At 44.7% G+C, this 25,023-nt stretch overlaps 1 protein-coding gene across 1 annotated transcript in view; it reads right to left on the bottom strand.

Moving 5' to 3' along the window:
- LOC137355386 (wings apart-like protein homolog) overlaps positions 1-25,023 on the bottom strand; it is a 189,264-nt gene that overhangs the window by 10,664 nt on the left and 153,577 nt on the right. The window contains exons 14-18 of the mRNA XM_068020380.1: positions 24,209-24,324; positions 20,298-20,459; positions 18,777-18,981; positions 1,242-1,330; positions 162-257 (exon numbers count right to left, since the gene is read on the bottom strand). Coding sequence (XP_067876481.1) covers positions 162-257; positions 1,242-1,330; positions 18,777-18,981; positions 20,298-20,459; positions 24,209-24,324 — 668 coding nt within the window. The remainder of the gene's footprint in view (positions 1-161; positions 258-1,241; positions 1,331-18,776; positions 18,982-20,297; positions 20,460-24,208; positions 24,325-25,023) is intronic.

The raw sequence follows: 25,023 nt of genomic DNA, 5'->3' as shown, positions 1-25,023 counted from the left end.
GTGATGGAGAAAGAAGTACAGACAGTAAGGGCAATAATTCACATTTCTGCATGTTTGCCAGGGACAAGAGCTTTTGGGCTTTACACCAGAGCCGGGCACTGGTTTCCCACAACACTAAGATGGATATCTACAGCTATCGTTTGGACAAATGTCACACTTACCGTAAGATTCATGAAATTCAAAAACTTATGCAACATCTCAGTCATAATGGAGAAGTCTCCTTCAGGTAAAAGCTCCCTTACAGTAGTGACATTCACCTAAAAGAACAAAGAAGCCATTAAGATTCAGGACAATGCTGGATATGAAGAGGCCCAGCAGATCACACCAGTATAACTGGCATTAGTGTCTCTATGGGTCAATTCAGGAGATGGCAATTTAGGGATAATTGCAAAGATCAGTGCATTACCCGCCCAGTTTCGAAAAAAAAAGTTACAATTTATCCTCAGCATCTCGCAGGTGAGAATGAGAGGGAAGTTCATCCAGGGTGCTGATTGCTGCTGGTAAGTGCATGTGTGGGCATCAGATGTCAGTCAGTTTGATAACCGTGTCAATGAATAGACTGTCGACACTCACTGCCCATTTGATTGAAACATATAAGATTCTGAGGGGTCTTGACAGGGAGGATGTGGAAAGGATGTTTCCCCTTGTGGGAGAATTTAGAACTAGAGGTCACTGTTTAAAAATAAGGGGTCGTCCATTTAAGGCAGAGATGAGGAAAAAGATTTTTCTCCCGGAGGGTTGAGAGTCATTGGAACTCTCTTACTCAAAAGGCGGTGGAAGCAGAGTCTTTGAATATTTTTAAGGCAGAGGTAGATAGATTCTTGATAAGCGAGGGGGTGGAGGGTTTTGGGGGTAGGCGGGAATGTGGCGTCGAGGTTACAATCAGATCAGCCATGATCTTATTGAATGGTGGAGCAGGCTCGAGGGGCCTAGTGGCCTACTCCTGCCCCTAATTTCTATGTACGTTCGTACGTACGTAAGCAAGAAAACTGTAATTGAAGCACAGGCAACACCCCATGGAACTGTACTCCAGCCAGAATCCGCACCAACAAGACAGCAAATGTAATCAGCCTCCTGCCCCCAAATAAAGGCATGGATTCCTGTGCAATCTGCTCAAATCATATGGATGACCCATCAAGTCATGAAGTGCTAGTTATAAAATAAAAAATTAACTAATTAAAGAAAAAGCATTAAAAAGGTTTTGATACAAAACCATCTCCAGGAACAGTGCCATTACTCACCGGACTTTCTTGACAGAGGCAGCCGAGAAGCAGTGCTGTGTATGAGGCCACTATGCAGTCCTCCATGTGCTTTCCAGCATGCTGTAGGGCTGGGAAAGAAGGTACAAATTACACTGACACTTTTCAACAACATTGCACTTGTGCTGGTGGGTTTGGGGGAAGTGGGAAGGAGTAATCGAGGGGACAGTGGTTCAGGTCTTCAGGTTTCAAGTGACAAAGGCAACATCTTAAAGGAAGTCAGCCTGCTCTGTGGTCACAAGGATTCTCATCATCTTTCTCACAATTTAAGTGTAATTTGTGTTGTTACCCTGATTTAAATATTTCAGCTTTAAGGGCTGGCTTTTGTTTTTGCTCTCTCCATTGCAGCCATCAGTAAAATTAAGGAGCCAATGAATCTTTGATGAATTTAATGCTCTGTTTCCCGACAGCCCTGCATGCTGCAGAACAGTTAAAATAAACCCAGCGCACACTTCTTCACCCAGTCAGGAATTGCAGGCTGCACTCTCCAGCACTTAAATACCTAAAACACATTGAACTTTGGTAATGCACAATGTCTTAAAGGGTGAAACAGCAAGTTTATAAAATTCAGCAGATTGATTGATTTTTGGTCTCCATAACCATTTTTTATTATAACAGCTCATTACATCAAAGACAGCAAACGTATGATGCAGAAATGGCATCTTGGGATCGCGTCAGAAATCGGAAAGAACAGAATAGCAGCTGTGGGCATGTGCTTATTTTACTGGCAGATAAATACACTGTTATTTATTAAACCAGAGCAGTAGGACAGCAAGTGAAATAAATGAGGGGGAACTAGTAAATAAGGCCAGTAAGACTGAGAGGAAGAGCAGGCAGGGAGATGTTGCGGAGCACAGCGGGACTGGTGATCTGAAGTGCATTTGTTTCAATGCGAGAAGTATAACAGGTAAGGCAGATGAACTTAGAGCTTGGATTAGTACTTGAAACTATGATGTTGTTGCTATTACAGAGACTTGGTTGAGGGAAGGACAGGATTGGCAGCTAAATGTTCCAGGATTTAGAAGCTTCAGGCGGGATAGAGGGGGATGTAAAAGGGGTGGGGGTGTTGCATTACTTGTTGAGAATATCACAGCTGTACTGCGGGAGGACACCTCGGAGGGGTCGTGCAGCAAGGCAATATGGGTGGAGCTCAGGAATAGGAAGGGTGCAGTAACGATGTTGGGGGTGTACTACAGGCCTCCCAACAGCCAGCGGGAGGTAGAGGAGCAGATATGTAGACAGATTTTGGAAAGATGTTAAGGTAACAGGGTTGTAGTGGTGGGTGATTTTAACTTCCCCTATATTGACTGGGACTCACTTAGTGCTAGGGGCTTGGATGGGGCAGTATTTGTAAGGAGCATCCATGAGGGCTTCTTGAAACAATATGTAGATAGTCCAACTAGGGATGGGGCCAGACTGGACCTGGTATTGGAGAATGAGCCCGGCCAGGTGGTCGAGGTTTCAGTAGGGGAGCATTTCGGGAACAGTGACCAGAATTCCATAAGTTTTAAGGTACTTGTGGATAAGGATAAGAGTAGTCCTTGGGTGAAGGTGCTAAATTGGGGGAAGGCTAATTATAACAATATTAGGCAGGAACTGAAGAATTTAGATTGGGGGCGGCTGTTTGAGGGTAAATCAACATCTGACATGTGGGAGTCTTTCAAACGTCAGTTGATTAGAATCCAGGACCAGCATGTTCCTGTGAGGAAGAACGATAAGTTTGGCAAGTTTCGGGAACCTTGGATAACGCGGGATATTGTGAGCCTAGTCAAAAAGAAAAAGGAAGCATTCGTAAGGGCTGGAAGGCTAGGAACAGACGAATCCCTTGAGGAATCTAAAGACAGTAGGAAGGAACTTAAGCAAGGAGTCAGGAGGGCTAAAAGGGGTCATGAAAAGTCATTGGCAAACAGGATTAAGGTAAATCCCAAGGCTTTTTATACGTATATAAAGAGCAAGAGGGTAACCAGGGAAAGGGTTGGCCCACTCAAGGACAGAGAAAGGAATCTACGTGTGGAGCCAGAGGAAATGGGCGAGGTACTAAATGAGTACTTTGCATCAGTATTTACCAAAGAGAAGGACTTGGTGGATGATGAGCCTAGGGAAGGGAGTGTAGATAGTCTCAGTCATGTCATTATCAAAAAGGACGTGTTGGATGTCTTGCAAAGCATTAAGGTAGATAAGTCCCCAGGGCCTGATGGGATCTACCCCAGAATACTGAGGGAGGCAAGGGAAGAAATTGCTGGGGCCTTGACAGAAATCTTTGCATCCTCATTGGCTACAGGTGAGGTCCCAGAGGACTGGAGAATAGGCAATGTTGTTCCTTTGTTTAAGAAGGGTAGCAAGGATAATCCAGGAAATTATAGGCCGGTGAGCCTTACGTCAGGGGTAGGGAAATTATTAGAGAGGATTCTTCGGGACAGGATTTACTCCCATTTGGAAACAAACGAACTTATTAGCGAGAGGCAGCATGGTTTTGTGAAGGGGAGGTCATGTCTCACAAACTTGATTGAGTTTTTTGAGGAAGTTACAAAGATGATTGATGAAGGAAGGGCAGTGGATATTATCTATATGGACTTCATTAAAGCCTTTGACAAGGTCCCTCATGGCAGACTGGTACAAAAGGTGAAGTCACACGGGATCAGAGGTGAGCTGGCAAGATGGATACAGAACTGGCTCAGTCATAGAAGACAGAGGGTAGCAGTGGAAGGGTGCTTTTCTGAATGGAGGGATGTGACCTGTGGTGTTCCGCAGGGATCAGTGCTGGGACTTTTGCGGACGACACAAAGGTTGGTGGAGTTGCGGATAGTGTTGAGGATTGTCAGAGGATACAGATCGGTTGGAGACTTGGGTGGAGAAATGGCAGATGGAGTTTAATCCGGACAAATGTGAGGTAATGCATTTTGGTAAGTCTAATGCAGGTGGGAAGTATACAGTAAATGGCAGAACCCTTAGGAGTATTGACAGGCAGAGAGATCTGGGCGTACAGGTCCACAGGTCACTGAAAGTGGCAACGCAGGTGGATAAGGTAGTCAAGGCGGCATATGGCATGCTTGCCTTCATCGGTTGGGGCATAGAGTATAAAAATTGGCAAGTCATGCTGCAGCTGTACAGAACCTTAGTTAGGCCACACTTAGAATATTGCGTGCAATTCTGGTCGCCACACTACCAGAAGGACGTGGAGGCTTTGGGGTGGGTACAGAAGAGGTTTACCAGGATGTTGCCTGGTCTGGAGGGCATTAGCTATGAGGAGAGGTTGGATAAACGCGGATTGTTTTCACTGGAACGACGGAGGTGGAGGGGCGACATGATAGAGGTTTACAAAGTTATGAGCGGCATGGACAGAGTGGATAGTCAGAAGCTTTTTCCCAGGGTGGAAGAGTCAGTTACTAGGGGACATAGGTTTAAGGTGAGAGGGGCAAAGTTTAGAGGGGATGTGCGAGGCAAGTTCTTTACACAGAGGGTGGTGAGTGCCTGGAACTTGCTGCCGGGGGAGGTGGTAGAAGCAGATACGATAGTGACGTTTAAGAGGCATCCTGACAAAAACACGAATAGGAAGGGAATAGAGGGATACGGTCCCCGGAAGTGCAGAAGGTTTTAGTTTAGGCAGGCATCAAGATCAGCGCAGGCTTGGAGGGCCGAATAGCCTGTTCCTGTGCTGTACTGTTCTTTGTATTAACCCCATATGGCTATTGTTACAGCAGTATCTATTGGATAAACCCATGAATATAAAGGGACACCAAGGGAACCTCATAAGAAAGAAAATGCTAAACAGATGGTTCCAACACAAAGAGAAATCAGCTAAACTGCCTTAGCTGAGCACTTGGTAAACTATTTGTTCAGTAAGCAGGGGTGAGGAGAGGGGAAAGGGAGTGAGCAGCCAGAGACAACTGCTCCTCAATGTTAATCTTGAGCAGGGTCGCAATACAAAAGAACAAAGAACAGTACAGCACTGGAACAGGCCATTCGGCCCTCCAAGCCTGCGCCGATCATGATGCCTGTCTAAACTAAAACCTTCTGCACTTCCGGGGACCATATCCCTCCATTCCCATCCTATTCATGTTTTTGTCAGGATGCCTCTTAAACGTCACTATCGTATCTGCTTCCACCACCTCCCCCGGCAGCAAGTTCCAGGCACTCACCACCCTCTGTGTAAAGAACTTGCCTCGCACATCCCCTCTAAACTTTGCCCCTCGCACCTTAAACCTATGTCCCCTAGTAACTGACTCTTCCACCCTGGGAAAAAGCTTCTGACTATCCAATCTGTCCATGCCACTCATAACTTTGTAAACCTCTAACATGTCGCCCCTCCACCTCCGTCGTTCCAGTGAAAACAATCCAACTTTATCCAACCTCTCCTCATAGCCAATACCCTCCAGACCAGGCAACATCCTGGTAAACCTCTTCTGTACCCTCTCCAAAGCCTCCACGTCCTTCTGGTACAGTCTGCAGAAGTACTAAACTTGGGGCTCCGACAACTGCAAGCAAAGCAGATAAAACTGGTCTGATTAATCCTGCCGCAGAGGTGTGGATTCCAGCAGTAGATCACCAGATGTGGCCTGAATTTCCTTTATAGATTTCTTAGCAGCAATTGGAAATAGATGCACAAGATTTGTGGTTAATGCATCTGAAAAAGTTGTCCTTGTATGCTCCGAATTTCCAGTCATATTTCCTTCTTGAACAAATCAGTTTAATTGTTCCATTTGTTTTTGCCATGCTCTCCTTCACATTTTCTGCAGCATAACTGCTCATTAGACAGTCTCCCAAATCTGGCACCAGTGGAATGGGGAGCCAGTGAGATTGGGCAGGTATCAAATCTCCTGGTACACAAAGCTGTGGTTTTAAGCTGGCCAAACCCGGGCTGATCTTCCCATTACTAGTGCGGTGCACTGCAGTTGATTGCCGCACACTTATAACAAGTTAAGACCAGCTAACCAGGCCTCCTGATCAGTGAGGCTCAGCCCCCACTAAATGTATTCAAAGAAGCAATGGGAGAGCAGCCAGGAACTGGCATTAGCTAACGGCTGGTACGGGGGTGAACGGACTTGGTCTGACAAGGTCAGCTTCAACTGAGATCGTGGCCGGAGAACAAAAAACAAGTTAAAATTACAATTTGAGAAAGCAGCACCCTGAAAGACACAAGCATCTGAACTGCAGCTGAAAGCCTTGAAACTGGACAATAACAAGCGACAAATGTGATTTTTTTGCGCAATCGATATGGATCTGCTAACAGACTTCATGACCTCATTCTGGGCTGTGCCTTTATACAGCAAAGAAGAGAATGATCACTCACTGTGGCACGATGGCAATATCAAACACGGAGGCCAGACAAACACGGAAGAACTTTGGCAGTTTAAGAGATTCCATGACTTAAAATGCACAGCTTGAGAATACCTCATTCTTTTGTGCAAGTACATCTCCCAACACAGGCTAGCAAAGCCCTCTCTTCTCACAGCAGGCTACTGGAGATCAGTAGCACAATAAATGTAGATGGAATACCCATGGGATATCTGCCAATCGGAGCAATCTTGTACTGAAGGCTGGAAGGCAGATGAGTGGAGGGTATAAATCTCTGGATTATTGCCCAAGCCATGTGCAAATTGGCATAGGGGGCAGACAGCTCAGGAGAACCAACGTAGTTAAAGGGCTGGTGGGTGAAAGTGGGGTTCCTTGTCATGTGACACGGACACCAGTTCCGGGACAGGAAAAGCTGTACTGATGGGCAGGCTCCACCTGAACTGGGATGGGATCCGTGTCTGGCTGGAAAGGGTAAATAGGTAGATGGCAAAGGCTTTAAACTTGTAAGATGGGGAGAGGGATCGACAAGAAACTCGAGCAGCCTACATGTAAACAAAACAGGGAAGGAGAGCATAGGGAAGAATAAAGTAAGGGAGGACATTGATGGCAAGGGAATAATTATAGAACAGGAGTTTAAAAAGATGGTTAAGCATAAAGTGAGAGGAAATCGTATTAAAAATGAGTTAAAATGTCTGTACAGCACACAGTGTCCATAACAAAAGAGGGGAACTGGAGGCAATAATGCGATGGGAGGAACCTGATATAGTCGGGATTACTGAGATATGGCTATAGAAAAAATCAGGACTGGGAATTAAACATTGCAGGGTATAACACACTTAGAAAAATAGATGGGGGGAAAAGGGGAGGTGGAGTAGCTGTACGCTAACATAATGGCAGAAAAAAAAGTGATGTAGTCATCAGCAAGACAAAAACAGAATCCATATGAATAGAGATTTAAAAAAAATCAAAGACACTAATCGGTGCAGTCTGCAGACCACTTAATAGTGGAAGGGAGGCGCTGGAATAAACATGCAGACTAATTGGGGAATTGAGTGAAAAAACATAGAATCATCATCATGGATGGACAGAAGAGGTAGGTAAAGGGGTTAAGGGAATGGAGTTCCAACAGTGTGTACAGGACTCCTTTCGAACCCAGTATGTAAAAAGCCCAAGGAAGATTCATTATTGGATCTACTGCAGCAGGTAAGAGAAATAAAAGTAGGGGCACATCTAGGCAATAGTCACCAATATGTTCATAATGAGGAAGTTAAAGATAGTAAAGGTAGTAAACTCCGAATTACACCCAGTGCAACGTGTTAGTGAGAGTAGAAATAGGAAGACAAGGATGATCAATGCGTGGTTTGAAGCATAGTGCAGGAGGGAGGGCTTCAGATTCTTGAGGCATTGGGATCAGCTCTGGGGCAGAAGGCACCTATTCAAAAGGGACAGATTGCACCTCAACAGGACTGGGACCAATGGTCTTGTGGGCAGGTTCACTATTGTGGTTGGGGAAGGTTGAAACGAAATTGTCAGGGGGATAGGCACCAGCATATAGAAGTAGAAATGAGGAATAAGGTGCATAATGTGAGAATGTGGGACAATACTAGAGAAGGGAGTAGTTCCATATTAGAAAAGAGCAGACTGAGAAGGGCCCTGAGGAATGCAAAGACAGAATTACAATGCATGTGTGTAAATGCACTGTGTGGTGAATAAGGTTGGTGAGCTACAAGCACAAACAGTATGGGAATATGCTGCAGTGGCAGTAACGGAAATGTGGCTTAAAAAGTAAGGAATGGCACTTAACACACAACATAAAGTGTTCAGAAAAGATAGAGAAGGAAAAAAGGGAGATGGGGTGGCAGTACTAATCAGGGAAGACATTGTAGTGTTGAAAAGAGGGAATGTCCTTGAGGGGGCAAGGACAGTATCCATTTGGTTAGAGTTGAGAAGCAAAAGGGTAAGATCAAGCTACTAGGGGGTATTCCAAAGGCCTCTAAAGAATGAGAGTGAGAGAGCAGAAAATCTACAGGGAAATCACAGAGATGTGCACAAATTATAGTGTGATATTGGGGGACTTTAATTGCCCAAATATCGACTGGGATCATTTTAGAGTAAGTGTAAGGAGGGGAGGAATTTCTGAAATGTGTTCAGGAGAACTTCCTTGATCAGTATGTTCTCAGCCCAAACTAGAAAGGAGGCATTGCTGGATCTGGTGCTGGACAATGAGGTGGGACAAGTGGACCAAGTGTCTGTGAAGAGCACTTGGGTAACAGTGATCATTGTATCATAAAGTTTAGATTAGTAATGGAGAAGAGCAAGCAATGATATAAAGCAGAATGGCTAGATTGGAAGAGGGCTAACTCCAATGCGACTAGAAAGGATCTAGCCAGAATAAAATGGAACCCAACACGGATAGGGAAAATTGTAATGGAACAATCGGTTATCTTTAAAGGAAGAAATATTTCAGGTACAGGCTAGGTACATTCCAACAAGGGCGAAAGGTAAAGGAACCAAGAACAGGCTTCCTCAGATGACGAGGGAGTCATAGGGTAATAGAGAGATACAGCACCGAAACAGGCCCTTTGGCCCACCGAGTCCATGCCGACCATCAACCACCCATTTATACTAATCCTACATTAATCCCATTTTCCCTTTCACATCCCCACCTTCCCTCAATTCTCCTACCACCTACCTACACTGGGGGCAATTTTTACAATGGCTAATTTACCTATCAAGCAGCAAGTCTTTGGCGTGTGGGAGGAAACCGTGGCACCCGGAGGAAATCCACGCGGTCACAGGGAGAACTTGCAAACTCCACACAGGCAGTAGCCAGAACTGAACCTGGGTCGCTGGAGCTGTGAGGCTGCGGTGCTAACCACTGTGCCACCCTTTTTTTTTTCTTTTTAAAGGTGTTGTCAGTTGCCACAGCACAATTTTGAAGGTGGCCCTTTTGTACTACATTAGAGTCAGGGTTCCTGCCTCCACCACCTCTTCAGGCAGTGCGTTCCAGATTCCAACCACCCTCTGGGTGAAAAAATGTTTCCTCAAATCCCCCCTAAACCTCCTGCCCATTACCCTAAATCTATGCCCCCTGGTTATTGACCCCTCCGCTAAGGGAAAAAGTTTCTTCCTATCTAACCTATCAATGCCACTCATAATCTTGTACACCTCAATCATGTCCCCCCTCAGCCTTCTCTGCTCCAAGGAAAACAACCCCAGCCTTTTCAGCCTCTCTTCATAGATGAAATGCTCCAGCCCAGGCAACATCCTGGTGAATCTCCTCTGCACCCTCTCCAGTGCAATCACATCCTTCCTATAGTGTGGTGACCAGAACTGTACACAGTACTCCAGCTGTGGTCTAACTAGCGTTTTATACAGCTCCATCATAACCTCCCTACTCTTATATTCTATGCCTCGGCTAATAAAGGCAAGTATCCCATATGCCTTCCTAACCACCTTATCTACCTGTGCTGCTGCCTTCAGTAATCTATGGACAAGTACACCAAGGTCCTTCTGACCTTCTGTACTTCCTGGGGTCCTACCATCCATTGTATATTCCCTTGCCTTGATAGTCCTCCCAAAATGCATTACCTCACACTTTTCAGGATTAAATTCCATTTGCCACTGCTCTGCCCATCTATATCTCCCTGTAATCTAAGGATTTCCTCCTCACTATTTACAACACCACCAATTTTTGTGTCATCTAAGAACTTACTGATCATACCTCCTATATTCACGTCTAAATCATTAATGTACACTACAAACAGCAAGGGTCCCAGCACTGATCCCTGTGGTACACCACTGGTCACAGGCTTCCAATCGCAAAAACAGATGGAGATCATCATGGAACAAAAAAGAGGGTGTATGATTCATGTCAGGTGAATTCTTCAAGTGAGAACCAGGCCATAAACAAGTTGAGAGGGGGTGGGGTGAAGAGGAAAATAAGACTGGCAAAGAGAATAGAATGGCAGTCAACATAAAAGGGAAACCAAAAATCTTCTACCGGCATGTAAATAGTAAGTGGGTACTAAGAGGTTGAGTGGGACCTATTAGAAGCAAACAGGATAATATATGCTTAGATGTGCAGGGCAAGGCTAGAATACTTTTGTATCTGAGTTTACTATGGGAAGAGGAATCTGACTGACTATCGGTAGAAGCGGAGAGAGTAGAGGCAATGGACAGGATAAAAATTGAGGGAGGTGGTACTGGAAAAGATGGCTATGCTTAGAGTAGATAAGTCACCTGGTCTGGACGGCTTGCATCCCAGGTTGCTAAAGGAAGTGGGGATGGAGATAGCGGAAGGGCTTGCCATAATCTTCCAATTTTCCCTAGATATGGGTGAAGTGTCAGAGGAATGGAGGATGGCAAATGTGACACTCTTGTTCAAGAAAGGGTTTAAGGACAGTCCTCGGAACTGCAGGCCAATCAGTTTATCAGTGGTGGGTAACGTTTTAGACACAATAATCAGCGAAAAAAAACAACAGGCACTTGGAGAGGTTTGAGTTAATTAAGGATAGCCAGCACAGATTTGTAAAAGGCAGATCATGCTTGACTAATTTAATTGAATTTTTTGATGAAGTAACAGAAGGTTGATGAAGGGAATCTGGTGGATGTTGTCTATATGGATTTTAAGGAAGTGTTTGATAAAGTACCACATAAAAGGCTACTTAACAAAAATGAGGTTCATAGAATAGGAGAGTCAGTGTCCAATTGATTAGAAAATTGGCTTAAAGACAGAAAAGGAGTCGTGGGAAATGGGTGTTTTTCAGACTGGAGGATGGTAGACAGTGGTGTTCGCCAAGGGTCAGTGCTAGGACCACTGTTTTTTCGCTATATATAAATGACTTGGATCTTGGAATAGAGTAGAATCTCAAATTTTGTTGATATCAAACTCAGAGGAGTGGCAAACAGTGAGGATGATATAAACCGCCTGCAACAGGGCATAGACAGGCTAGCAGAATGGGCAGACAAGTGGCAGATAGAATTTAATACTGACCAGTGTGAGGTTATGCATTTTGGCAAGGGATAGGGTGAGGCAATATAGACTTAACGGTGAAATTCTGAACAATGTGCAGAAGAGGGATCTGGGGGTGCATTTGCATAAATCTTTGAAGGTGGCAGGACATATTGAGAGAATGGTTAGTAAAGCATATGGGATCTTGGGCTTCATAAAACAGAGGTATTCAGTACAAAAGCAGGGAAGTTATGCTGAACCTTTATAAAGCTCTGCTTAAGCCCCAACTAGAGTATTGTATCCAGTTCTGGTCACCACACAGTGAGGGTCCTTGAGAGGGTGCAGAGGAGATTTACCAGAATGGTTCCAGGATTGAGGGATTTTAGTTACAAGGTTAGGTTTGAAAAGCTGGGGTTGTTCTCCCCGGAGCTAAGGAGACTGAGGGCAGATTTGATAGAGGTGTACAAGATAATGACAGGCTTAGATAAGTCAGGCAAGGAAGAGCTGTTCCCATTAACTGATGGCACAGGCCTAGGGGACACAGATTGAAGGTTTTGGGCAAGGGATGCAGGGGAAATGTGAGGAAGAACTTTTTCTTACACAGCAAGTGGTAATGACCTGGAACTCGCTGCCCATAAGGGTGGTGTAAGTGGAGACACTCAATGTTTTCAAAAGGAAATTGGATGGGCACTCGAAGGAAATAAACTTGCAGGGCTATGGGGATTGAGCAGTGGAGTGGGACTAACTGGATTGCTCCGCGGAGAGCTGGCATGGACTCAATGGGCTGAATGGCCTCCTTCTATGCTGCAAATGACTATAACTCTATAATACAATAGTTATGTCCTTCTCTATTATCATCCTAAAGCATATCATAAAATCCCGGTTAATAGACTGGAGAAAAGCTGATTGAGGGCTGAGACTAGAACTTGGGAAAATAAAAAAGGGCAATATTGGCAAACAACGATGTAGATCATCAATGGGAAACATTTAAAATGGTGTTCAACAGAATGCAGCAAAAATACATTCCCCTAAAAAGAACAAACTAAACACTAGTGAGAATCTGTGGATGAATAAAGAGATAAGGGAACAACTGAGGGTTAGGGAAGAGGCATACATTTAGTACATAGACAGCAGAGCAGTGCATGACAAGAGAGAATACAAAAAGAGATTAGGAGAGATGCAAAAAAAATTAGGAAGGCAAACAGGAACTATGAAATCAAATTATCGAGGAACTTAAAATAAAATACTAAAATAACGAAGAATCACATCAATATAAAAAAGGCAGGCTGCGATGGGAATAGGACCATTAAGGGATAGACAGGATAATACCACAGGTAACGATAGAGATGGCAGAAAGAATAATGATTTAGTTTCGGTATTCACCAGGAAGATAGAAAAGCTAGACGCAACACTGAATGATGAGATAAGTAATGAAATAACGGCATTAAAAATATAGAAGGAATGTACTGAATAAACCAATCAAACTCGAAGAGGATAAAGCCCTGGTCCGTATGGATTGTATCCACATATTTTAAAAGAATCTAGGGAGAAGAAAGCAGAAGCATTACTACAGATATTTAATAATTTGTTAGAAAAAGGTGTAGTCCCAGAAGACTGGCTGATGTAATTCCTGTACTTAAGGAGGGGGGACATAACATGCCCAGGGAATTATATACCAGTCAGTTTAACATCATTGGTAGGAAAAATAATGGAATGCCTACTAAATGAGAGAATAGAACATATAGAAAAGAAAAACATAATAAATAGTCAGCATGGTGTTCACAAGGGAATATCTTGCTTATAGAGTTATACAGCACAGAAACAGGCCCTTCGTGTCTGTGTCGGCCATATAGCACCTAACTATTGTAATCCCATTTTCCAGCACTTGGCCCGTAGCCTTGTATGCTAGTGTTTCAAGTGCTCATCTAAATACTTAATTGTTGAGGGTTCCTGCCTCTACCACATCAGGCAGTGCGTTCCAGCTTCCAACCGCCCTCTGAGTGCAAAATCTTATCCTCAAATCCCCTCTAAACCTGCTGCCCCTTACCTTAAATCTATGTCCCCTGGTTATTGACACCTCCGCTAAGGGAAAAAGTTTCTTCCTATCTAACCGATCAATGCCCCTCATAATTTTGTACACCTCAATCATGTCCCCCTCAGCCTTCTCTGCTCTGAGGAAAACAACCCTAGCCTTTTCAGTCTCTCTTCAAAGCTGAAATGCTCCAGCCCAGGCAATATCCTGGTGAATCTCCTCTGCACCCCCTCCAATGCAATCACATCCTTCCCATAGTGCGGTGCCCTGAACTGTACAGTACTCCAGCTGTGGCCTAACTAGCGTTTTATACAGCTCCAGCATAACCTCCCTGCTCTTATATTCTATGGCTCGGCTAATAAAGGCACGTATCCCATATGCCTTCCTAACCACCTTATCTACATGTGCTGCTGCCTTCAGTGATCTATGGACAAGTACACCAAGAGCCCTCTGACCCTCAGTACTTCTTAGGGTCCTACCATCCATTGCATATTCCCTTGCCCTGTTAGTCCTCTCAAAATGCATCACCTCACACTTCTCAGAATTAAATTCCATTTGCCACTGCTCCACCCATCTTACCAGCCCATCTATATCGTCCTGTAATCTAAGGCTTTCCTCCTCACTATTTACGACACCACCAATTTTCATGTCATCTGCAAATTTACTGATCATACCTCCTATATTCATGTCTAAATCATTAATGTACATGACAAACAGCAAGGGTCCCAGCACCGATCCCTGTGGTACACCACTGGTCACAGGCTTCCACTCGCAAAAACAACCCTCGACCATTACCCTCTGCCTCCTGCCACTAAGCCAATTTTGGAGCCAATTTGCCAAAATACCCTGGATTCCATGGGCTCTTAGCTTCTTAACCAATCTCCCATGCGGGACCTTATCAAAAGCCTTACTGAAATCCAAGTAGTCTACATCAACTGCTTTACCCTCTAATCACCGCCTCGAAAAATTCAATCAAGTTAGTTAGACACGATCTCCCCCTGACAAAGCCATGCTGACTATCCCTGATTAATCCCTGCCTCTCCAAGTGGAGATTAATCCTGTCCCTCAGAATTTTTTCCAATAGTTTCCCAACAACTGATGCTAGACTCACCAGCCTGTATTTACCTGGTTTATCCCTGCTACCCTTCTTGAATAATGGTACATTTGCTGTCCTCCAGTCCTCTGGTACCCCTCCTGTAGCCAGAGAGGATTTGAAAATTTGTGTCAGAGCCCCTGCTATCTCCTCCCTTGCCTTACATAACAGCCTGGGATACATCTCATCTGGGCCAGGGGATGTATCCACTTTTAAGCCCACTAAAACAGCTAATACTTCCTCCCTTTCAATGCTAATATGTTCAAGTATATCACAATCCCCCTCCCTGATCTCTAGACCTACATCGTACTTCTCCATAATGAACACACACAGATTGCCACTTTGGTCCCTAATGGGCCCTACTCTTTCCCTGGTTATCCTCTTGCCCATAATATACTTATAAAATGCCGTAGGATTTTCCTTTATCTTTCCCGCCAGTGTTTTTTCATGTCTCCTCTTCGCTCTCCTAATTACTTTCTATACTCCTCTAGTGCTTCCACTGTTTTCAGTGCTCTGAATCTGCCATAAGCTGCCTTTTTTTCCTGATCCAATCCTCTAGCTTGACATCTAGGGCTCCCTGGACTTGTTGGTCCTACCCTTCACCTTAATGGGTACATGTTGGCTCTGAATTCTCATTATTTCCTCTTTGAATGACTCCCACTGACCAACCTTACTGAATTTTTTTGAAGTAGTAACAGAGAATGTAGACAATAGTAATGCAATAGCTGTAATTTATCTGATTTTTAAAAGGCCTTTGATAAGGTGCCCCATAATAAACTAATGAATAAGGTCAGAGAACATGGAGTCAGGGGACAAGTGGCAGAATGGATTGCTAACTGGCTTCAAGATGGGAGGCGGTGGCGTAGTGGTATGGTCACTGGACTAGAAACTCAGAGACCAAGAGTATTGCTCTGGGGACATGGGTTCGAATCCCTCCACAGCAGAAGGTGGAATTTGAGTTCAATTAATAAATCTGGAATTTAAAGCTAGTCTAATGATGGCCATGAAACCATTGTCGATTGTTGTAAAAACCCACTAATGGCCTTTGGCATCAGGTCAAACATGGGCAAGGAAACCTCCTGCTGATTACCACCTACCGCCCTCCCTCAGCTGATGAGTCAGTACTCCTCCATGTTGACCACTTGGAGGAAGCACTGAGGGTGACAAGGATGCAGAATGTACTCTGGGTGGGGGACTTCAATGTCCATCACCAAGAGTGGCTCGGTAGCACCACTACTGGCCGAGTCCTAAATGACATAGCTGTTAGACTGGGTCTGTGGCAGTTGGTGAGGGAAACAGCAAGAGGGAAAAACATCGGCCTGCCGCAGATGCATCTGTCCATGACAGTATTGGTAGGAGTGACCACTGCACAGTAGAGACCACATCCTGCCTTCACATTGAGGATACTGAACTGGAGTCGCCATATAAATACCGTGGCTAAAAGAGCAGGTCAAAGGCTAGGAATCCTGAGGCGAGTAACTCACCTCCTGACTCCCCAAAGCCTGTCCACCATCTACAAGGCACAAGTCAGGAGTGTGATGGAATACTTTCCACTTGCCTGGATGGGTGCAGCTCCAACAACACTCAAGAAGCTCGACACCATCCAGGATAAAGCAGCCCGCTTGATTGGCACCCCACCTACAAACATTCACTCCCTCCACCACCGACGCACAGTGGCAGCAGTGTGTACCATCTACAAGATGCACTGCAGCAATGCACCAAGGCTCCTTAGACAGCACCTTCCAAACCAGCGACCTCTCCCAACTAGAAGGACACGGGTAGTAAATACATGGGAACACCACTACCTGCAAGTTCCCCTCCAAGTCACACACCATCCTGACTTGGAACTATGACGCCGTTCCTTCACTGTCGCTGGGTCAAAATCCTGGAACTGCCTTCCTAACAGCACTGTGGGTATACCTACCCCAAATGGACTGCAGCGGTTCAAGAAGGAAGCTCACCACCACCTTCTCAAGGGCAATTAGGGATGGGCAATAAATGCTGGCCTGGCCATGACACCCACATCCCATGAATGAATTAAAAAAAACTCTCCATCGTGTTGTGTGGCACTATCACTGTGCTAAATGGAATAGATTTCGAAACGCAAAACTGGGCATCCATGAGGCGCTGTGGGCCATCAGCAGCAGAATTGTACTAAACCACAATCTGTAACCTCATGGCCCGGCATATCCCCCACTCTACCATTACCATCAAGCCAGGAGACCAACACTGGTTCAATGAAGAGTGCAGGACAGCATGCCAGGAATAGCACCAGGCATACCTAAAAATGAGGTGTCAACCTGGTGAAGCTACAACAGAGGACTACCTGCATGCCGAACTGCGTAAGCAGCATGAAATAGACAGAGCTAAGCGATCCCATAACCAACAGATCAGATCTAAGCTCTGCAGTCCTGCCACATCCAGCCGTGAATTGGTGGACAATTAAACAACTAACTGGAGGACGTGACTCCACAAATATCCCCATCCTCAATGATGGGAGAGCCCAGCACATCAGTGCGAAAGAGGAGGCTGAAGCATTTGCAACAATCTGCAGCCTGAAGTGCCGAGTTGATGATCCATCTTGGCTTCCTCCTGAAGTCCTTAGCATCACAGATGCCAGACTTCAGCCAAAGCTGCGAGATATCAAGAAGCGACTGAAGGCACTGGATACTGCAAAGGCTATGGGCCCTGATAACATTCCAGCAACAGTACTGAAGACCTGTGCTCCAGAACTTGCTGCGCCCCTAACCAAGGGGTTCCAGTACAGCTACAACACTGGCATCTACCCAGCAATGAGGAAAATTGCCCAGTTATGTCCTGTACACAAACAGCAGGACAAGTCTAACCAGGCCAATTACCGCCCCATCAGTCTACTCTCAATCATCAGTAAAGTGATGGAAGGTGTCATCAAAAGCGCCACCAAGCAGCACTTGCTTAACAATAACCTGCGGCGATTAACTCACCAAAGCCTGTCCACCATCTACAAGGCAGTCAGGAGTGTGATGGAATACTCTCCACATGCCTGGATGGGTGCAGCTCCAACAACACTCAAGAAGCTCGACACCATCCAGGACAAAGCAGCCCACTTGATTGGCACCTGATCCACAACGTTCATTCCCTCCACCACCGACGCACAGTGGCAGCAGTGTGTACCATCTACAAGATGCAGTGCAGCAACGCACCAAGGTTCCTTAAACAGCACCTTTCAAACCCACCACCTCTACCAACTAGAAGGACAAGGGCAGCAAATGCATGGGAACACCACCACCTGCAAGGTCCTCTCCAAGTCACACACCATCCTGACTCAGAACTATATCGCCGTTCCTTCACTGTCGCTGGGTCAAAATCCTGGAACTCCCTTCCTAACAGCAAAATGGATGTACCTACCTCACATGGACTGCAGAGGTTCAAGAAGGCAGCTCACCACCACCTTCTCAAGGGCAATTAGGGAGTGGCAATAAATGCTGGCCTGGCCAGCGACGCCCACATCCCATGAATGAATAAAAAAAAACACAGAAAGCAGAGTGTGGGAGTAGAGGGTTGTTATTCAGAGTGGCAGAAGCGGGGGGAGTGGTGTTCCACAAGGATCAGTGCTGGAACCACTGCTGTTCACAATTTATATCTACGATTTGGACTTTGGAACAAAAACACAATTTCTAAATTTGTGGATGGCACTAAATTTTTTGGGGGGAGGAAGATAGTCAATACTGAGGAAGACTGCAACAATTAAACTTGCAGAATGGGCAAATATTTGGCAAATGAAGTTCAACACAGTTAACTGTGAGGTACTACATTTTGGTCAGTAGAACTTATTATTTGGTAGGTGAGAGTCTCAGTGGGGTAGAGGAACAAAGGAATCTCAGTACAAATACCCAAATCACTAAAAGTTGCACCACAGGTTAGCAGGGCCATAAAAAAAGCAAACCAAGCACTAGGTTTGGAACTGAAAGTCCACTAAAAAAGTACACTACATTCACTACAAGCCTTAGAGTAAAGATGGCTTGGGAGTAAGTGAGCACAGTGCTTTAATCCAAAGAATGAGTAACAGCTAGCTTGAAAAGCAGAGAGAGTAATTAACGAAACTCCAGTATTGGGGCTGCATTTTTTTTGAAACTCTGACTAGCTGAAATTTCTCTTTCATACCTTTATTCAGATCAATTTCTTCATCCTCGTCCTCCTTTTTCTCATTCTCGTCCTTGGCACAGTTTTCTGACTGCACCCATTCCAGTGATCCAGAGGTTTCCTGCCACTGGCCACTCTGGTCCTGAGGTGGCACTGGTGTGTCTTTAATGAAGTCATCAGTCTCTGTCTCTGCAAGGCGGGCTGCTCGCTCTCGCTGCAGAAACAGCTGGCAGAGGAAAACAATCAAATGTATTCCATAAAACCAAATGTAAACTTTACAAAGATCCAAGAAGAAAATTTAAGATAAACCAGCAGCAAAGAAACATGTAGAGATACCGATTTGGAGAAATTTGGTAAACTTCAGAGCAACAGCCTGAGATCCTGCAAACATGTACCAAATATTTTTTACCTCATTTTCCAAAATGTTGAACTCAAAGCAATGAAAGTGAGTCGAAATAAAAACCTAACATTCTCACCATACATCCCCATTTCTACTCGAGATATTTTTCTGGGAATGGAGTGCGGAGCACCCACTATCTATGCCAGTAACTCTGCACCGAACCTTGCAGAGTACAGTGTCCTAAGCTTCACTAGGTTAACTGAAGAGTTTCAATGTAGTCAGATAAATATGGGAGAAGGGATTGTTAGTGCAAGAATTGACCACTACACTATTGGATGAGTTTAAATTCACAGGTTTGATAATCTCCCGCCCACAAATGGAATATGTCTGGAGATTACATCTTGGGCTGGGCACATCCAACATTTATGATTCTCCTCTTCTTAGAGTAAACTCCTAACTGCCTCCATATTTATTATCCCCAAGAAATCCAGACACCTCAACGAAAGTTAGACACGTCCAGCCAGAATGCAACTAAACCAATCTACATCAGAAAGAGCATTATGGAGTACAAGAGAGAAACAGGCCATTTGGCCGAACTGGTCTATGTCTGTTTATGCTCTACTGGAGTCTCCTCCCACCCTACATCTCAGCCGATCAGCATAACCCTGTAGCAGAGGACCAAGTGGACAGTGGGGGACTGAAGCCTGAGAAAACTACATTGGACTGCAAATCTACTGGCTTCAGGGGGAGATGCTCAGCCTAGCCAGTAGCCTCTACTTTTCAAAATCATGTTTCACTGATTAGAAGAAATGCAACAAAGGCTTGAAATACGAACTTGCTCATCTAGCTCGAGTGATTGAGATGCTCCCCGACCAACTTAGGCAGTCATCTACTGAGTCAATGAATCAGCACCTTCTGTAACCCCATCAAAACCCATCTCCGGGAATTACCTAACTATAGCTCATGAATCTGCAGTAAATAAAGGAAAGATGATCTTGGTCTCAACAGCTGACACTTGCAGGGGAAGGCAGGGCACATTGCTTTAGAGCCAGACAAAATTTTACTCAAGAGACGCACAGCTGAGGAACAGTTTCATTATACTCAACTCTCAAACAGTCATATGGGACTGACGGTCTGCAAGACCTTTAGACTTTATGAAATGGGTTATTTATTGCTAGTGCTTTATATAGATGGATACCTACCTGCACCAAGGCCTCGATAGATCCCACCTGTCCTTCCATCCTCAAGCTATTGTTTCCATCCACAGCACAGAACGAGTCAAAGGAGCAAGGTGTTTCCATGTCAACAAGACAATGTCTGTTGCGAGCACTATGCTCCACTAGATTAATCAACAGACCGAGTCCCTGCAAGAGACAAACACCAGTCAGTTCACCTTAAATAACTAAATCGCTCAGAGCTCGCTCAGTTTCTAGGCTGACAGTTAAAATTATTGCTCCGGTGAAGGTGACGGGTTCAGAGAAATGGTGGTCAAACACCTATTTGCTAATGCAAGCCCAAAATTCCTCTTTGATCCACATTGTTTCTCAGTCGATTTCAGGCACAGAGATCATTAATTGTTGTATTTAATTTTTTTTTCAAGTAAAGGAAATCATGAGACTTATAGCAAGAAATGGAATGAATACTGACAGTTTTTCCAAAGAAAGATAGCTGGAAAGCTTCAGTTTGACAAAGAAGCTCCTCAGTTTATGGTAAATTACTTTTCATGCACAAGTCCCAGTACAATGTCAGGGGCATATAAAAAACTTGTTCAATTTTTAAAGGTTAACAGTTTAACCTACATTATATCAAGCAGAGGAGGAGGGTTGGAAAGGAGCCTTATATCTGCAGATATTAATAAGATGTGTGTGTAATGTCAGATTACTCAATATTAGCTTTCCTTCTACATCAGGCAGCATACAGCTGTGATCACACCCACAGGAACTGTCCCTTATAGCTGTGACCTTAAACTGAGGCTCCGTCTGCTCTCTCATGAGGACAGACAAGATCCCATTGCACTGTTTAATGAGATGAGTTATTCCAGTGAGTGCAAATTGGCTGCAACATTTCTACATTATAATGACGACCCTTCAAAAGTGTCTGTAAAGCACTGACACTGTGAAAGGTGATACATAAATGCAAATACATTGTTTTTCTTTCTTGGTCTCCACATTTCACACCTTGTCTTCGGTACTTTAACCAGGAGGGAGTACACTCCCAACAGTAACGAAACATCTAAACAGAGCAGCTCGACCAATAACTCCCGAGACAACACAGCACAACGAATGGGTTTAAAAAAATGTTTGAACCAGAAGAAACTGCAGGTTCAACAGCTCCATGCTTAGAAGCCATCTCTCTCAACTTTACTCTCAGGATATGGGTGTTGCTGGCAAGGACACATTTATTGGCTATGCTTAAATGCCTGGAGAAGGCCCTGGTGGCTTTTTTCTTGAACAACTGCAGGGCTTGTGGTTTTGCTACTCCCACAGTGGGGTTACAGAAGGAATCTAAGGCAGTGACCCAGCAATGATGAAGGAACTGCATTATAATATCTCATTCAAACCCCACTTGTGGGTGAAGAATTTTAAGCCACACTGAGTTTTATCAATTGTAACAAAGACCCGCAGGGAGACGCTTGATTCAGAGTGCAGTAGAACTGCCAGCATAGCTAAAGCCATGGACTGCCAATTGGTCCTCTATAGAATCTGAAGCATGAAGAGGTGGAGCCTGGAAATGAGTTGTGGCACTGAACAAAACATCAAACCCAGGAGCCATCAGCGCCAGTACTGTTTGTACATGAACTGCAGAAATCCAACAAAAGCTTTGGGAATTTTCTCTGTAAAGTGTGAATGAACAAACGGAACTGAGAAAACAGAAAAATTGCATAAATGTGCCTCCCTAATGTGGATGACAGTTGGAGATCTGTTGCAAGTGAGGGAAGGAAATCAAGGGGGTAAAGAGAGGGTTACTAACTTTGATCACCTGAAGCATCTTTTTACAGGACAGTGCAGAGGCACTTTTCACCCATGGGTTGGCATGAACATCCTATTCTGTAGAGCGGAGGTGTCAACGTTCCATATACTCCAGCAGACTGCTTCTGAAACTCTGTCTCACATTGTTGCTTTACTGGCCTTTCTCAGATAACTGACTTATCTCTTTCCCCCAAAGCTCATTTCATTGCACAGTACAGTTACACACAGCAGCAAATCCAATTTACTGGCGAGATAGGCTCCATCTAACAGGGCGAGCCACCTCTACTGAATTCTTAGCAAACAGTAATGGCACTGGGCACTGCAACTGCTCCTTCTACATTACCCCACACAGGGCCATTGATTCTCGAGGAATAACCATGCCCTGTGCTTGCAGACTCCCACAAAGAGCAGTATCAGTGGCAGCTTAGCTGAGATTGGTTTCCATTGACCACAAATGCTTGGCACTCCAGTAAAGCCAAGACCTGCTCTCGCATCGCTGAGGCACTCTGCCTCTATTGAGGATGTCGCTGCTGGTAGAAGTCCCTTATACTCACTGATGGCGACTCATTAGAAAGAGCACCAGTTCTGCAATATTCTGCCGCGAGAACAATTTGATAGGAATAAGCTCTCGCATTTCAGACCCAGTTAGTCTGGGGTCATTACTGCCACACTACATAATTAACATGTTGATTCATGTACCAGCTGTGACTGGTCATTGCTGATACTGTGTAGTGCTTCTGTGTTCACATCTTCCTCTGGCCGCCTCCTTGCTATGCTTCAGCTCTCTGCACTGGATCCTTTACAGCACAGTGGATGTTTCCATATGGACAGCATGCCTGATCAGTGCAGCTGTGGCCTGATGAGCTCTAGGATCTCTCAGTTGGTGATTGTCTTGCTCGTTGATTCAGGTAACAGAGTGCTGTGTTGGAGGTCAAAGATGTCAAAGTGCTGAATGGACAAGACAACACATCCAGCAGTGACAACAGCCCTCTACACATACCGTTCCATCAGCTTGGCTCTATGTCAGTTCTAGATGTGCTTTTTTAGGTTTCTGAATCCAGAGCTGGGCTCCCTGATACAGGACAGCACTGTTTACATATCAGTGCAGCAATTCACAAGACACCATGCAGATAACCAATGTTTTGCTGATTAGCAGTGGTCATGGTTTGTCTTGTGTTTTGCTCACACTGGCTGATACATAACCTCAGCTTTCTTCACACATTTAAGGCAGTAGTTATTTACTGCTGTGCCAAGTTGAGCAATGATGAGAGGATGCCAATATCAGCTACTCATCAGGTTGATAAACACAATCCTCTACTGTAAGAGGCTGCATCTTGCCCCCAGAATAACTCAATGGAGACTCTGGGTACTGAGATCTGGCCAAATAAAGCATTTCTTTGGGTTAACCAGATTCTGATGTGTGCATCAGGCAGGTTGGCAATGAGTAGCCAGCCTCTCAGGCACAACGCGTGGATGATCAGCAAAGATTAGGTTTACAAACCTGTAATTCCATTGACATGGTATACAGATGCGGTTGGGTCTCAGGAAAACCTTGATTTAGGAGCAGTCTCCATCTCCGTCTCTGCCTGCACTCCTTTCAGGGATTAACCTGCTCAACACTCAGCACTCTACCTGTGATCCCCAACCTGCGCACCAACTGACCACCTCCTCTGCCCTCAAGCTGAGCCATGGAATGTCTTGGATCTTATTGAAGGAGAAATTTCAAAGGTTGCAAATGATTCTCAACAAAACAAATCATGGACAGTGTGAATGCATAAGCCAGCATGAATCTTCAGGAAAAGAGACACATTTACTGTGTTGCATCTTCACAGACAGCTCACAAATCAAATTAAAACAAATATTACTGCTGACCAAGAGAAAATTTGGAGCTCGATCTGCTGTACTGTGTGCAATGCTGATTCACAGCATGAGTACTGTGGGCCTTTACAAGGTGTTGGGCTATGACAAGGAAGATGGGCATTCATTGAGGTATGTTAAAGAAATTTATTTTAATCACATTGCAAGAGGTGACCAGAATGAAGAACGACCTTAGCCTGTAACTAAAATTCCTTGTTGTACTGTAAGCACCTCAGGAGGGCTGAGAAGTTGGGATAGCATTGCTTGCAGCGATGCATGTTTCTTACCAGCACTCGGATGTCAAATCTCTGTTCCTGAGGTATGTATTGTGGCACCTGAAGCACGCAGTTCATGGTGGTGCTGATGAGGTTGTCCTGCTCACCAGTCTTTGTGCTGCCCCACTCTAAAGAGAAAAAGTATATAAAATGGACTATAACAGCAATACAATAAGCCTGAGTAAAGAATAGCATTTATGGAGTTTAACCATAGCTCAGATTATATAATAAATCAATGGCAGCCACCAATAATTTTGAAAAGACATTCTTAGTGTGAACTTCAGAATTGATAAAGGCCACCCAGTCTATCTAATGCACACAGTTCGCATACTGGCCATTCAGCCATTTACACCCTCCCTTAGCACCAACTGTTTTTCACCTTTAGTTCGAAGTGGAGGAGTGCCACAAAAAACACTCATTAAATAATCTGTGGGCAGTCACTGTTGTTGTGCTTGTGTGTACTTGACACAGAAACAAACCTGAAGCCCAATTATTTGATGAGAATAAAGGCTGAACGTTCACAACAGAATTACCGCATTGTTACACTTTAGAACTGTAGCATGTTCAAAGCACATCCCCTCACTACCCAATAGAGAACAAATCATCTCGTGCTGGCTGGGCAGCTTTTTGTGCACAGTCGCCCATGTAAAATGAGTGGGGTAGTGTATCATGCTGGCCCATCAGCGTGATGCCACTCTTGTAGCTGCAGATTCAATCCCATACGAGACTCCTTGATTTCATCACAACTGAGGAAGGACACAGAGTGCCAAACATCACAGTCTGTCACTCATGCAGTGCATTTTCTGTAATCTGAGTGGACTGGTGCT

This window comes from Heterodontus francisci, chromosome 42 (genome assembly GCF_036365525.1).
Source record: "Heterodontus francisci isolate sHetFra1 chromosome 42, sHetFra1.hap1, whole genome shotgun sequence".
Taxonomy (NCBI): domain Eukaryota; kingdom Metazoa; phylum Chordata; class Chondrichthyes; order Heterodontiformes; family Heterodontidae; genus Heterodontus; species Heterodontus francisci.
Note: the sequence above shows the minus strand (reverse complement) of the source record. Positions and strands in the feature narration are given on the sequence as shown.